The sequence below is a fragment of the Solanum lycopersicum genome, chromosome 6 (genome assembly GCF_036512215.1).
Source record: "Solanum lycopersicum chromosome 6, SLM_r2.1".
Lineage (NCBI taxonomy): Eukaryota > Viridiplantae > Streptophyta > Magnoliopsida > Solanales > Solanaceae > Solanum > Solanum lycopersicum.
In genome coordinates this window covers 37,080,426-37,096,740 of record NC_090805.1, presented here as the reverse complement: position 1 = coordinate 37,096,740, position 16,315 = coordinate 37,080,426, and the positions used below count along the sequence as shown (strand labels likewise).

Here is a 16,315-nt window from a genome sequence, read left to right as displayed (position 1 = left end):
GTGCACCACATCTAATGTTAGGGAAGCTATAAAGTTTTTTAGGAAAATTTTACCTTCTTGTTACTCTTATCGTGCGTAAGGTATGATCTAATTCCATTCTAACTCGACGTTGAGCTCTTAAGATCATGCCTTTTTGTAGAGCTAACGCTAAGAATGTAAACACAGCTCCTCCAATCCCAAATCAAGAAGTCTCCAGTGCTGAGTTCAGGAATGTCATACAGATGTTGTCTCAGAGTATGACCCACTAGAACAATCGGGTTCATGATCCTATGAATGAAAATAGTGGATCAACAGCAGCAAGGGTCCGTGACTTTGTTAGGATGAATCCACCTGAGTTCTTAGGATCGCAGACTAATGAAGATCCTAAGAATTTCTTGGACGAAATCAAGAAGATCTTTGAGGTGATGTAGGTTACTGGGAATTATCTGGTTGAGTTGGCGTCATACCAGCTGAAAGACGTGGCTCATATCTGGTGCACTTAGTGTAAGGAGAATAGGGGTGCAAATGCAGCTCCTATTACTTGGGAGTGCTTCAGTAAGACTTTTCTCGACAGGTTTTTCCAAATAGAGTTGAGAGAAGCAAAGGCCCAAGAATTCATGAACTTGAGGCAGGGAAACATGACAGTCCAAGAGTATGGGCTGAAGTTTAACCAACTCTCCAGGTATGCTCCTTACATGGTTGCTGACTTCAGGGCTCAGATGAATAAGTTCTTGTATGGAGTATCAGATTTGGTGAAGACAGAGGGCAGAAATGCTATGTTGCTGGGAGATATGAACATCTCTAGGCTTATGACTCATGCTCACCAGGTTGAGGGTGATAAGCTTAAGGAACAGGCTATGGAAAATAAGAAGGCTAGGACTGGGAACTATGACTATTCTCAGCCGAAATCGAGTGGTGGAAATCGCTCGCAGGGTCAACAGAAGTTTTCAGCTCCAGCCCCTTCATCAGCTAGTGTTCCATCCTCCAAGATTAGGTATGACCAGAAGGTTAGAGCGCCAGGCTCTAAGTCTCAGGGAAGTGTTTCAGGCACCAACACTTACCCCACTAGCCCTAAGTGTGGTAAGAGCCATCCGGGCGTGTGTCTTGCAGGAAAAGAAAGATGTTTTGGATGTGGTCAGTCTGGTCACAGGTTGAGGGACTGTCCTTCTAGACAGGGTCAAGGAGGTGGTAATGGTAGAGCTCAGTCTACAAATTCAGCAGCACCAGCAAGTCGCCCAACTCAGCAGGGTAACTCATCTAGTACAGGTGGCAGTCAGTGTCAGAACAGACTTTATGCTCTTCAAGCTCACTAGGATCAGAAAGGTTCTCCTGATGTAGTCACTGGTACGTTACGAGTCTTTGACCTTGGTGTTTATGCATTGTTAGATCTAGGGGCTACTATTTCTATTAAAACTCCTTATATAGCAGTCCAATTCAGTGTCAATCCAGAAACTCTCTCAGAAGCCTTCTCAGTCTCTACTCCAGTCAGTGACCCAGTTATAGCTAGACGAGTATACAGAAATTGCCCTGTCATAGTCTCCCAGAAAGTCACCTCAACAGATCTAGTAGAGTTAGAAATGGTAGACTTCGATGTAGTTCTAGGCATGGATTGGTTACACTCATGTTATGCCTCAGTCGATTGTAGAACTAGGATTGTTTGTTTTCAGTTTCCAGACGAATCAATCTTAGAATGGAAGGGTAGTAGCCTAGCGCCTATGGGTCGATTTATTTCTTACCTTAAGGCCAGAAAGATGATATCTAAGGGTTATCTCTATAATCTAGTTCGGGCTAAGGATTCTAGCCTTGAAACCCCATCTCTTGAGTCAGTTCCAGTAGTCTGTGAATTTTCAGAAGTATTTCCAAAAGATCTTCTCAGGGTTCCTCCTGAAAGGGAAATCGACTTTGGAATTGATCTCTTTCCAGATATCCAGCCTATTTCTATTCCTCCTTACATAATGGCTCCAGCAGAGCTTAAGGAATTGAAAGAGAAGTTGAAAGACCTTCTAGATAAGGGTTTCTCAGACCTGGTATTTCACCATAGGGTGCACCAGTATTGTTCGTAAAGAAGAAAGATGGTTCTCTCAGAATGTGCATTGACTATACACAGTTGAATAAGGTCACAATCAGGAATAAGTATCCCCTCCTCAGGATTGATGACTTGTTTGACCAACTTCAGAGTGCTAGTCATTTCTCAAAGATAGACCTCAGATCGGGTTAGCTTGGGATCACTTGTGGTCCTAGGTTTCGTGTCTGCATCTCGGAGACAGCTCGGGGCGTGACAAGAAGGATGAAGAGTTTCTTAGTGATGAAACTCCATATCTTGGTGCAATCAGGGTACTAGTGCATCTTACTAACAATATTTGACCAGATATTTGTTTTGCAGTAAATTTACTGGCAAGATTCAGTTTATCCGCGATAAAAGGACATTAAAATGGTGTTGAGCACATGATTGAATATCCTCGAAGGACCATAGTTATGAGTTTATTCTATCCGAGGAACCTAAGACAAAATTGATTGCTTTCTTAGATGCAGAATATTTATCTGATCCGCATAAAGCTCTATCTCAAGCACGCTATTTGTTTGCATGTGGAGGCACAATAATATTTTGGCTATCAATGAAGCCAATATAGGTGATCATTTCTTCAAACCATTCAGAAATAAAAGTCTTCCATTAAGCATGTCAAGAGTGCTTCTGGTTGAGATCAATGACACACCATATTCAGGAAATATGTGGTTTTTCTTTGAAAAAGAATTTACCAACCACAATCATGTACAGAGATAATCAACTGCAAATGAAAGTGTCCACAAGATGATTATTGTTGTGAACAAGTTTAATGTGCAATTTACTTGCAACAACAAGGTCATGACGAATAGAATGATATTCAATAATGTATTCGACTAAGCTCAAAGCCTCGTCAGATGAGTTCAACGATGCAACATCTTCGTGAATGTGATTTGATCACAAAGACACTGTCAATATCAATATTTGAGAAGTTTGTGTACAAGATTGAAGACATCATCACAAGAAATTAAGTGATGTTTTAATCAGGGGAGTATATTACGCGTTGCACTCTTTTTTCCTTGACCAAGGTTTTGTCCCACTGGGTTTTCTGGCAAGGTTTTTAACAAGGCAACAAATAGTGCGTATCAAAAGATATGTGTACTCTTTTTCCTTCACTAGAATTTTTTCCCACCGGATTTTTTTTTAGTAAGGTTTTAATGAGGCACATTATTTATGGACATCCAAGAGGGAGTAGTATAAATCCATTGAATAATAGTTGACCATTTTGTTTATTCATGAACTACTAAATTTATGTATGTGTATTCCCTAGATGATATGAAACCCCCTTTTGGATAACAATGTAAATAACTATGTATCCACTAGTTAAATGACTTTTGGGAGTGATATCTCAACACTATAAATAAAGATATCACTCACCATTTGAACACTTGAATAAGAAGAAAATTTCTCTTCTTCTATCTACTTCTCTTGTCTTTTCTCTTTGTGATTATATTCTTATAGCTTGATTTTATAACAATTACCATATTTTTAGCCCCATTTTATAATATATTTACGTAAGTTTTCCTTTTCAATATTACTTAATATGGTCATTCGGCCTTGTTAATTTCCAAAAAAATAGTTACCCGCTTCTTGGTCGTCTTCTTTGGCAGTGTTCTTCATATTCTTCTTCGTTGTTCTTCAGCATTTTCTTTTACTCCTTTCTGATCCTCTTTCTTCTTCCTCTTCCTGCTTCACCATTACTCTTAGTCTTCCCTTCTGTCTTTTTTTAAAAAAAATCCACGTACTTACATGTGAAATAGAAAATACTAAAATTCCAAAGGAACAGAAAAGATGCCCCATGAAAATCGGAATAGTTCTACATCAACAGTTATCATAAACCTTGAAATGAGGAATAAACCGTATGCTTGTGTATTGTTGCTGCCAAAAAGAATGATAAAAATAACCCAACCAAGAAATAACAGCAACAGCATACAATGACGACAATCGCATAGGAACCACAAAAAGAAAAAATGTAATATAATTATACCCTCAGGGAAATGAAGCTAGAAACAATTACAAAACTGGAGATGAAGCACCTTAAACTTAACCGACCCCAGCAAATCAATGCAAGATGCAAAATTAGTGCATCTCTTTGGTCCTTCATAATAAAAATTTCCCCCTTTCTGCCTAACTACAAAAAAAAAATGCCTCTTCTAAAAGAATATTACAAAGGAGAGATATATCAACACCCTATAACACACAACAGAACAATTATTTTATCAAAGCCTCCACGAGTGGTCAACAACTGCAACGCAAGTGACAAAAATACAAGGGTAATAACCCTAAACAAAATGCAAAAGAACCCCAGATCATCTTTTTGCCTGCCCAGTTCTGTTTAAACCAGTATATTGAACACCATCATATTAGTAGGGACCCATTGGTGGCATGCCAAATGGAGGCATGGGAGGCATTCCCATCCCACCCATTGGAGGGGGTGGCGCAGCAAAACCTCCTCCCATGCCTGGCATTGGTGGAGCAGGCAAAGCCAATGGCAGCAGCTGTGCATACATATTCTGCAATCAACCAGTAAATATTATTAGCAAAGTGTTTGTTGGACATCAACAGATAGAAAAGAATGTCAATGTTGCCACAAGAAGGGTGTATGTATGTGTCAATTGTTAATATATTACAAAGATCCATGCAATTTCAGTAATAAATTCCAGGTCATAATAAAGAAATAAATGCATCTAGTTGTAACCATGGTTAGGTTCGCTATGTACGTACCTGCTGTTTCATAACATCCTTCTCTTCATTCTCTCTGGCTTTTGCTTCACTTTGAGCTTCAATCTTATCTTTTATTAGCTCATCAACCTTGCCAGTGTATTCACGGATAAACTGAGAGAGAGAAAGCCAAGTTAAACAGTGACTGCTGATGGCAGTAAGACTATATAGAAGCATCCCGACGGACGAAACCAAAAATGACGTGATCAAACAGAATTAAACAGAGAAGAAATGATGAAAAACATGAGCAAAGAGCTATAAGCAGCATACACAAATAAACTGGAAAAAAAGACTTCGTGAGAAGCTGGACTATAAAAATAAAAGGCTCACAATAAATAGGTCTACCAGAGGAAAGGACACAACAAATCCAACTGACAAGGGTGTCTTTTTTATTACTTCATCCCATTATATGTAGTACCCTTTCCTTTTTAGTCCATCCCAAAAATAATGTCACTACTATAATTAGAAACAATTTAACTTCAAAATACCCCTTTACCCTTAGTGAAATGATTCTCAACCATACAAATACCTAAGAATTGTTTTAGACCACGAGTTCACAAAGGCTTCCTTTTTTATCAAACAATGGTCGAAGTGAAATGGAACCACATTGACTGGGATGGAGGGAGTAGCAGATACGCAAAAGCTCACACATACAGAATCAAGATGGAGGTTCAGATAGTTACCTGTAACAGGTAAGGGAATGCAAAGTCAATCATATTATTCATCCAGGCAAGCTCAAGGGCAACATCTGGCCGAATCAAATCATAACAAACAAAGAGGCATGATGCAAAGCATTCTTTCTTTCCCTGCAAAAACAAGCATCAACAGTTAGGAGCTCAATTTCATTTCCCCCTAAAGCTTTAACAATGATAAAAAGTAAAAAAATCAAATAAAAGGTTAAAAGTAAAAGACTTCAAAAATTGTAGATGTCAGTACATTAGAAGTTCATTAGCATTTAAGAATGCACAGATAAACGGGGCAATCCACCTCAGACTTTGTCAGACCAACAAATATCATTTCCAGCCAGATTATTTTGTAGCCTCCTTCCAACTCCCATCCGTAAAACAAATTATGCATATAGCAACAAAAAACTTTCAGTCTTATCTGTCAATGCTTTAAAGTGTACCAACTCTTTTTTCTTTTTTTCTTGGTTATGTTGCATTTAATCTTAGGGAGTGTGTATTCTCTGACACCCACAAATCCTCAGAAAACCAAAACAGCCCACTCCTACTCGCATGTCACAATAATTAAATTATGAAGCCGACATATGACGGAGCAAGTATTAACTTATTTTCCGCAATCACTGAGTTTACCTCTTTAAAAGCTTGTAAAAAGGAAGAAACATAGATGATTCTTAAAATTAAAGCCATATATATACCTGTTCGATGAAGTAAACAAGCAACTCCTCCGCAAGTTCGCGATCTCCAGATTGTGAGGCTGTCTCCATAGCATCTTTGTAGAGATTATCTTTCTTTGACAAAGCAATAGATTGCTTCCACCTACCAGCTTTCTTATAGATAGAAGCAGCAACACGCCTCATCTCAAGAAGCTCATGCTTCTCTATCTGCTCGGAAAACAAGAAAAGTGGAAACAGTTATGAGACATATTATACACAGAGAGATAACTTTAGAAGAACTAGCCTCCACCTTCTGAGCAAGGCCTATCTGATCAAAGTTATCATGCAACTCAATTGATTCACGTAGCCTATCATAGTCTTCTTCCTCGACATAAATTTCATTAAGTGCCTCATTCACCGCAGAAACATTGTTGCTCTGAACAGCAATCATGTAAGGCTTGACTAGGCGAAGGTGACCAGCCTGATGTCAGTCCAACAAAGAAATCAAATGGTTTAGAAAGAAGAATATATATCACAAAATATAATCCAAACAAGTCCTCAAGCCAAGAGATTTGATAATAAGTAAAGACCTTTCTCATTATGTCCACTACGCGTGTGTGATCTACTCTAAGTGCAAGAACATTTAGAAGGTCATTAATGAGATCAGGATGCTCTTGCAAATAAAAGTGGACAGCCTTGTAATAAAGCTCCACATTAGCAACTTTGACAACAATGTCTTTGAACTGCATATGATCCCAGGCATCTGGAGAGTGATTCATAACAGTGGTGGCAGCATTATCAAATTCATCATATTGGATGTACAAATATGTGAGTTCCTTCCAGTGTTGCTGCTCATCGCAGGCACGAATAAGCTTGGGAATGTTGAGTCTGGTGGAGAATAATTTAATGTGCTCCATGAGCTTCTCGTGACGATATCTAGCATATAAAACACCAAGTTCTGTGAAGATACCCATATGTGCACGCTCCAAACCCAACCCACTCTCCATAAGAGAGATTAATTCATTAAAACATCCTCTATTTTGGTAATATTCACTAACTTCCTCCAAGTCATCCACCTACAGAAGTAAAAAAGAGATGATACAAATCAAGAGTAGCCCAGAAGATGAACTTAGATGCAAATGAAGACAATAGAAGTACCAACAATATCTGCTCAATAATAACTCGTAAAATACAGAGTTAGATACCTGCACTATAATGTTAAGCCCACAAATTTGAGCCAATCGGAACTCCTCAGCATCGACACAAGCAAAGCAGACATCTTTCCATGTCTTCGCACTATTTGCCTTGCGTGCTGCATCAACAGCACCTTGAAATTGATTCAACTTCACAAGTGTGCTGGCCAACTTGGCCCAGTTAGAAATGAAAGCAAATATGATTTTTGCAGCCTCATATAAGCCTTCATCAAACAACTTGTCACCAACATTAGGTAGATTAGCAACATTTGGCATGAGAATAAACTCTTCAATGTCACCCAATCGATCAATTTTAGCATATGCATAAATGAGTTCACTGTCAACTTTGGGCTCCTTTGTCTTCTGCCTTACCATCAGGAGATACTTCACCAGGTCATGGTAAACATCTGCATCCTCTGCAGCATGAATTACATCCAAAAAGTGGGTGGCGTCATCTGCACGAATAAACGACTCAATAGCATCACTCACTAATCCTTCTCTTAGTTGAGCTTTAGCCACCTGACTCCAAACAGCATCTTCTTCAACTCGGAATGCAAACTCCACAGCCCGGTTAATATCACGAATGTTGTCAAGCAGAACATTAACAGCCTGGACATTCAAGTTGAACTTCTTGAAGATTGCAAAAGCTTCTTCATAAAGTTGCGCTTCAACAGCAACCTCCCCTACTGCAGGTCCATCAAAATTATCAAGTCTATTGATATAGTCCATCACTCTGGATGGATCGGCTTTGATAGCTGTCAGGATAAGCAAATTCTGCAGATTGAAGTTCCCACTGAATGCAGAATTCTGGAGCACTATCTTTTCAAGAAGTTCAATCAATTCATGGGGAAGATCAGCAGTCATGAAAGCTTTAACAGCTGCAGAAACTTGCTCAGGACTCTTGCTTTCAGGCAGAGCAGTGGAAACAACTTGATCAATAAGCTGCCTTCTAAACTCATTTTCAGGGTTAAGAACTTTCTCCCAAATATCACCATCCATCCTCTCAACCACATACCTGAAAACAATTATAACATGACAGTTTACTCCACTGATAGACATCTGATGAACCAGTTATTATCGCAAACCTAGTGATAACCAACCTTGCTTGAAGTTTGAACAAAGAGTTCTTGTTTGTCACATTGATAAGTTCATCATCACATTGACCTCTCCTATATGCAACAACAGCAAGGGTAGGATCACGCTTTTCACAATATTTACCAACAACGCGTGAGTCATAGTATGGATTGGTTGTGAGGAAGTGCTCTGGGTTGTTATTGCTATCTATGATGATCTTTCCCAGAGCATTGTGTACATGCACATCTTGACTTCCTTCACTTACAAGATGCTCCAAAAACTGTGTCAGCAAGCGGAGTCGATTCCTGAGAACCAATTGGGTTAAAGGCTTAACACACTAAAAGTTGGTAACAAACACTTTTGAAGCAACTCTACAAGGATAAACAAAGACCTTTTTTCACATTCTTCCACTAGGGGCTCAACTGGAAGCAGAGAACGCACAGACAGGATCAATCCCTTAATAAAATCCTCGGGACACTCATCATCTAAAAGCTGCCCTACGACTAAAGGTGCATTTCCTGGGTTGACCTGTTCCATGGAAGATAAAAGGCTTGTCATTTCCCACTTGCAAATACTTCCATAAAACAACTATTACACAGAAACCATACAAACCTTTTGGACATAACCTTCTATATACCGTAGCATATTGTTGGTATAGAGGTAGTGTGTGAGGTCAGGAACAAAACCAAAGCGGTCACAAACATTAATTAGAGGCCGAGCATCAGGAAGTTTGGCTTCCATTAAGAAGTTCTTCGTCTTTTCCGCATCATAGAAGTTTGATTCTCTTGTGACACGCTCAACCTCCTTGATTTGACCAGTCCTGGCAGCTGACTCGATATATTTAAAATGGATATCAGGATCCTCACTGCACGAGACCCAAAAAGACAGATTAATTAACAATTAAAATTAGCCCGCCAAAATGCAGAAAGCCTTCTCTAGTATGTACCTGGAACTCAAATATGATCCTAGGAAGAAATATAATCCCTCATAGGACTTAAATTGCTCAAAAAGCTTTATGCAAGCATCAACACCCAACTGCTCACAGTACTCTTTTGCAACCTGCAAAACTCATAATCAGCCAAGATACCATTACTGTGGAGTATTCCCAAGAAATGACTCTGTTTGAGTTTATGCATACATTATAGGTGCAGGTACATGATAATTCTAGAAGAAAATCTCTTCTGCAATATGACAACATAACCAGTACCTGAACAATTATTTGAAGGTTTCCTTTGATATTGATAACAAGGAGGTCCTTCATGCACTCAAGTGCCCATTCACGTGAAAGGGTCCCAAAAAACTCAACCAACGCCTAAGAGGAACAGCATCAATCAGGTTAAGTCGTGCAAACTCCTATAGAAAAGGTATATCTATGAATATTCCAACCTGAGGCTCAATTGCATGTGTATTAACAATGACGCGCTTGATATCAGGCAGTTCGGAATAGTGCTGCAGAAACAAAAAATGATTATTCTGACTTAGCAGAGGTTTCTCAAGGAACGTTAAGGCAGAAATGCTGATAATGATTCAACCTGAAGAGCCCGCACGTAAAGACCAGCTTTCTCACAAAGTTGAGCAATCCGAGGTCGATCATAATGACTGAACATTCCATTTGCTAATATAGCATCAGCAACATTTGGGAAAGTCACGAGATTGATTTCCAAGACCTGTATAGAAGAGATAAGTTACAATTCAGAAGCAGAATGTACTAACAGACAGTTTCCTAATGAAAAAAGTAAAGAAACCTTGGTCTGCAGAAAGCCATGCTCTGGAAGGTTAGGTTTCAGAACATCCAATAAAAATGCTGTTGCCTCACGGATCATATTCCTCTATTAACAAAAGCAGAAAGAAAGAGAATATGTTGTCAGCTATGCACTGCATATACCATAGATAAACATAGCAAACATTGTAAAGCGCTTAAGAAAAGGATAAAATTGTAATAATTGCAAGTCGATTAACCTGCAGAAATAGATCGGTGATAGTATTGTAATCAACAGGACAACCACCCTCCATTTGGGACATCATGAGCGCAAAGTTAACAGCTCCCTGCATAAACAGAGCAATAGTTCAACTTCATCGAAACGAGCACTGACAGATTTACAAGTGATCATTTTCTCTTCATCACAGACAAGGCAACTTTCCAAATTGAGTACAATATATTCAAATGATATCATTAAATACACAATTCGAGTTGCAATTTTATCCTCAAAAAAGAAAAAACAAGTTGAGCAGTACCATAAGGTCAAAAATATTAACATTCCAATATCACGGAGTAAATCCCGTAAAATATACTAAATGAAGCTAGAAGGTGAGGATGGGAAATAGAAAACATTATGACTTATGTAACTGTTCACATCATACCTGAGGATCAGATCGAAGAATTGTTTGAAGAAGGAACAAATAATCAGGTGTATATCCAACCTGTACCAACCAAAAAATCAATTTTTAATATCCAACCCAGAATTAATTTATACTAGAGAGGGTTGAACCGTCTTAGATATAGCCAGCTTAGACAAGCACCAAAAAAGAAGAAAACTGAACTAATCAAAAAACAGAAAGAGGGGGGAAGGACAGTAAAAAGTAGTCAGCCAGACGAACACAAATGGAAATCACTTACCTGCTTGGAATATATCAGAATCTTGTCAAACTCCCTGCGTTCAGCAAATGCAGCAACAACTTTCGGAGTCGCTCTTGCTTTGATATATATCTTTAGGGCAAGGTCATTATCAACAGTCTACAAAAGAATTATGACTGCAATCAATAACAAGAACAACGGACTACTTGCATAAACAAAATCAAATAAAGTGATGAGCATAAGATAATGAATTTCAACTTCAAAATTTGACCTTCACAAGATCCCCGAGTTCCTCACTACACTCCAGCTTATCCTCAGCCAACCAGTTCTCCAACAGGTTTTTCTTATTCTGGTTGACAACAAGGCGCGACAGTTCCAATGATTCAAAAGCATTTAGCTTTCCTTTCGTTAAAAGTGTCCCAAAGTACTGCAATAAGGGAGGTGTTTGCCCTGCTTGAACAGGAACACTCTGCAGAGAAGACCAATTACAAAACTAAATAAATTAATATGTGTATCACCTATTGCGGAATAACAAATGAATTCTAGAAACTCTTCCGAGATCAGTAAGCCAATGAAATCCTGCGGAAAAAAACATAATTTCCATATCATAACCAGTACCTGAAATTTGGCAACAGTGTCAGGCGTACGGAGTATGCCTTGAGGTGATTCCGCTGCAAGCTCTGCAGCTTCTTTGTACTTTGTCTGGGCAAACAACTCTTGGAACCGCTGGACAACCTAAGGACATATAACAGACAATGATAGACTAAGATCATTGTAGAGAAAGACATCCTCAGATTATCAACATGTTGAATCAATAGGATCAAAAGTTTTTGATAAGACTGCTAACTGCTGATTATATCTACGACAAGCATTCATTTTACTATATTGTTCTCAGAGAAGGAAACGATGATAGGATAGCAAAAATCATGGTGCACCATGTAATGGGTAAAGGTCCGGTAGATTTCCAATAGAAGTTGACAATATGATATCAACTTACTAAATTCTCAGCCCCAGGAAGGTTTCCTCTTTTGGCAAGATTGACAGCAAGCTCCAGATTATTCAACTGGAATATATGTGTACAAAGTTTATGTTTAAGGTAAATAAAATGATAATGATACAACATAACAATAGAATAAAATGAAAATTGACGTACTTGGCCACTGACAAAAGGTACTAGAGTTGCTTCATTAACTGTGGCAAGCAAAACTTGGCCTCGCCTGTTGATGGCATAGAAACCACCAATAGATGAAGCTTCTGCTGTCAGAAAAATAGGATCTGGGCTGATCCTATTTCTGTACACTGCAGTAGCTGTTTCGAGGTCATAGACAAAGAGAAGCCCAAGCTTTGTGATGACATAAATTAAACTGTATTTATGAGATATCTGCCAGAATAACAAAGAGCCGTGTTATAAGAAACTGAATTCATAAAATGCAGCAAGACAAATAAAGTGACAACCGCTCCACACAGGGAAGGCAAGAGATACCTGCATGGCAACTGGGAAATCGTCAGCAAAATCTGGAGGAAAGAAGAGATCTGCCTGTTTCTTCGTAAAAGATGGTTTGCCTGCAAACATTTAACATATTAAGAGAACTGATGACAACCATATGAAGCAGATTTGCCCCACGATTTTACTAAATAACTTCACAATTAAACTACAGGTTGTAGTAATAAGAGCAGTGTTCTGACCAGGCTGGGCTCCAAGCTCAATGACATGCAACTTTGATGTGACTTGTCCAGCATTGGAAGACTTTGTGGCAAAGGAAATGAGTATGGAATCCCTTTCATTTCCAGGAACCTGAATAAAGCAAGAAACAGTCAGGCAGGAAAACATAAAATCAACAATGACCGAACACATTAAAGAAGAATTATGGAGGATTCTTTCTCACCCTGAATGAGGCAAATGCTGCAGCATGTGCCTCGAGAGCTTGACTGCGTTGCTGATCCACTGAAAATAATTGCATGTTTCCTTTGACCAGTTGAGGCCTCTATTACCCGAAGTCACAGCAGAATAGTCAAAAAAGGAAGTGCACGTCCCTTATATATTCAATAAATAAGAGAATCTTAACAAGTACAAACATGTTTCTCTCAGATTTTTAAAATGCCACTATTTTGAGCTCAAAATTTTTAATCAATAGCATCTAACATCCAAGTAGCAAAAAGTAATAGCAGTATACTGGTATTTTGATGCAATTAACCACTATCATATCATGTCACACAATCCAAATATAAAAAAAAAACATGCAAAAGCATGTTACAATGATGGGGCATAGACAGAGCAATCACAGAGACTTAAAAAATCTGACAATTTAGAAAAGCTGGCAAGCCCTACACAAATGTCTTAGTGTCTGCATCCCTGATGACATTGAAAAGGCTGATTGGGAAGTTAAGTAGGTCTGCTTTCAGAAATAATACATCAAGATTAAGTTCTCCAACAACATGTAAGCATTACACACCTCTGGTGAACCTGGGGCAATACCAATCAAAACCAACCATTTCTCAGAAGGATCACATCGGTAGTTGATTATTTGGTTGTTGGCTAAATTGGCCGTTCTATCAAACATCTTTACAGGCTCAGAGTCCCCTGCACAAAGACAAGAGGGAATTATTAAGGACAAAATCATCCACCACTTTCAAAATGTGTAAACAAATCATTACCAACAGAAAAAAGAGCTTCACCAGGCAAACAGGATCAAAAAAAATGTTGTAATGTGAAAAGAGAAGCTGTCTTACCTTCAATTGGCCAATGATAGACAGCCGTTTGTGTAACAAGACCTAACATCTTTGGTGTAATCCATTTCCAGAAAACAACCTGTAGTACACATTTGGTCGTTATATGGCAGAACTCATCACATGATTGATGACCATGGGCAGTAAATAATGCAAAATCAAATTGAGTAGATACGTAAAACAAGCACCTGCTCAGGCATCTGATATGATTTTATTTTCTGTTTTGCCTCAATATTGAAAATCTGCAAGTGATCTTGACTGGTTCCAGGAACTTGAGCTTCAAGAGATAAGAGAGGATTGTTTCATGCCATCATCAAGAAACAGAGGAAGAGTAGTCTTCCCATTTTTCAAAAAAGAATAATGTGAGGAAGGGCAGTTTTTCAAGCTCAAAAATATATTAACCCATTTAAAACAGATTTCTCCTGTATATACTACATCTCTTAAAGTTAAAAAATTATTTGATTGAAATAATAATCTATAATTCATTCAAGAAAACAAATAGAAGGGTTGGTTTGGCTTAGCCAAACAACAAAGTGTTGGTTCTAATTAGAATCCCAGAAACATACACTAGGATGTCAGTGGGAAGAGGGATTCTGTAGGGAATATAACAGCTGACATGTAGCAGCAACACTGATAAGTTCCACTATTGTAGAGAATATGATGAACATCCGACTAGAAACTACATATTCGAGATAAGCTAACAAATGCATCAACCATTAGCATCAAGTTAACAACACTCGAGTGAAATAAGGTGCTGTGAGAAAAAGGAACTAAAATGTATGGCACAACTTCTTCAATTGACAACTTCCTCTGTAAAATTAAGAGTGGTCAACATTTAGCTTCTGATATTTCACTCACTCCAATCAAAAAGTGTGTCATCCACACAAAGAGGAGATCACGACACACAGCAAAGTCAAACCTAATCAACCACCTTGATATATGCCATAATGATTACATAGCTTGCTAAAAGTTTCACATGTACGCTTTGCACTATTATGAGTATTGCTGTCCCCTTCTTTTCTAGTTTCAAAATTCTTTTGCTATCCCTTTTACTTATTTCTAGTCTCAGAGTTCTTTAGCACATCAAGATAATGGTGAAGAGAGACTTCTCTTTTGCTCAAAGTTGAATTATCCAACAAACTATGAAGTCAGTAATAACAAAATACCTGCAGTTCAGGTGTTATCAAACCCGTTCAGAAGTCAGTAACTTTGAACCAGTACAAAAACCATCCATGAGAATCTAACACTTGTCAAAGATTACATACCTTTTAGAGCCAAAATTCTAGAATTAGGATTCATAAGAGCAGAATCAGCCGTAATTGGACGCCTCAAAGGTTGCATTGGCATGTTCATATCAATAATCACCACACTATTCTGAGGCGACGTCTCCCTTACACATATATACTTATCCGATTCCATGGTAACATTAGTGAATGTGATGAACTGCGGGTTCACCCCTATACTTTGCAACTGCCAGAACCAATCAACATAATTTGAAATTAAATGCCAAAAGCAAATACAGTATCAAGTCACAGATCTGGCAATAGAACTACATATGACAGATCTAACTACAAGTCCATACATGCTAAGCTACCAATAGAAAAATACTAATATGAATTTACCGTAAGGGTCTCTTTCATGGTGATGGGAGCATTGGCAGCCGCCATGATGGCGAGATCAAAGATAATGGATCAGAGCTCCGGATCTGTGAGAAATTGCAAAAAGCGAGGGCGGATGAAATGGGCGATTTGGTGCGAAGCCCAAACGCCAGAGATCTCAGACGAAGAATCCTCGGAGTCTCCCAGAGATGAAAGGAAGTGGGAGAAAGAGATCCAGACACAGAGAGAGAGGGGGGAAGGACAGGGTTCTTCTCAAGAGAGAGGACTGATGCTTGAAATGAATTTCATAAGCAGGAAGTACTGGGTATGTCTAATTAATATTAATCTTAATTAATATTAACATTAATATAATGGCGAGGACAGTAACTATATACTCTCTTTCCTTTTTAATCGTTCATTTTTAAATTGACACACTTATTAAGAAAATAATTAATGACATAGTAAGTTTATCATTTTATTTCTATTAATTATGAAATGAATGAAAAGTTCTACAATTTTTTAAAGTAATTAGTCATTTAATTACGGATATAATAAGTAAAAAAACATTGTCATTTTTTTATTTATCAAAATGGACAAATAATTAAAAATAACTATTAAAAAAAATAAACGAGTAATTAGAGACAGAAGTAATATATAATAACAACAAAAAAAAAAGGGTATACAGGCAAAATATGGAATTTTTGGACTAGAGAAAACTGAATTAGGCAAGTCTTTTGAGTTGTAAACAGGTTGTCTCTATGTGATCCCAACAAATGATAAGTTAGGGCTCGTTTGGTTAAATGTATTATTAAAATAATGAATGTACTAATTTTATATATTAGTAATATTTTGTTTGGTACAATTTTTCATGTTATGTATAAATAACGCACTTTATTATATATTTAGGAGTTTATTACTAATATTATGAATTTCTAGATATTAGTAATGTAACGGGATTTTAAAATTGGTAAAATTTACTTTTAAGTTATTTAAACTTTTGGAAATGTTTGATTAAATTAAAAATCAGTTTAAAAAGATTTTTTTAAAAGA

The 16,315-nt window shown here is 37.8% G+C and overlaps 2 protein-coding genes across 2 annotated transcripts; one reads left to right on the top strand and one right to left on the bottom strand.

Moving 5' to 3' along the window:
* The first annotated feature begins 269 nt into the window (after positions 1-269).
* Positions 270-1,292, top strand: LOC138349376 (uncharacterized). Its single transcript, XM_069299702.1, has 2 exons — positions 270-401; positions 483-1,292. Exons 1-2 carry the CDS (start codon positions 270-272, stop codon positions 1,290-1,292), a joined length of 942 nt encoding a protein of 313 aa, XP_069155803.1.
* Positions 1,293-3,990: 2,698 nt separating this feature from the next.
* On the bottom strand, positions 3,991-15,624 carry LOC101250125 (clathrin heavy chain 1). The gene is made up of 30 exons (XM_004240881.5): positions 15,290-15,624; positions 14,933-15,137; positions 13,856-13,944; positions 13,671-13,749; positions 13,394-13,521; positions 12,827-12,925; positions 12,627-12,735; positions 12,424-12,503; positions 12,094-12,321; positions 11,938-12,003; positions 11,559-11,675; positions 11,212-11,409; positions 10,983-11,099; positions 10,727-10,786; positions 10,325-10,411; positions 10,111-10,194; positions 9,898-10,032; positions 9,752-9,814; positions 9,573-9,677; positions 9,312-9,424; positions 8,978-9,230; positions 8,757-8,893; positions 8,392-8,670; positions 7,304-8,306; positions 6,689-7,174; positions 6,409-6,579; positions 6,141-6,326; positions 5,446-5,568; positions 4,766-4,876; positions 3,991-4,554 (listed from the first exon to the last, which is right to left on the bottom strand). Exons 1-30 carry the CDS (start codon positions 15,332-15,334, stop codon positions 4,405-4,407), a joined length of 5,106 nt encoding a protein of 1,701 aa, XP_004240929.1. The 5' UTR covers positions 15,335-15,624; the 3' UTR covers positions 3,991-4,404.
* Positions 15,625-16,315: the final 691 nt, after the last annotated feature.

Coding starts and splice junctions, on each gene's coding strand:
- LOC138349376 (XM_069299702.1), top strand. CDS start 270: ATGAATGAAAATAGTGGATCAACAGCAGCAAGGGTCCGTGACTTTGTT. Junction 402..482: donor AAATCAAGAAGATCTTTGAG/GTGATGTAGGTT, acceptor TGGTGCACTTAG/TGTAAGGAGAATAGGGGTGC.
- LOC101250125 (XM_004240881.5), bottom strand. CDS start 15,334: ATGGCGGCTGCCAATGCTCCCATCACCATGAAAGAGACCCTTACG. Junction 9,815..9,897: donor TTTACGTGCGGGCTCTTCAG/GTTGAATCATTA, acceptor TTGTTTCTGCAG/CACTATTCCGAACTGCCTGA. Junction 6,580..6,688: donor TAGTGGACATAATGAGAAAG/GTCTTTACTTAT, acceptor GACTGACATCAG/GCTGGTCACCTTCGCCTAGT.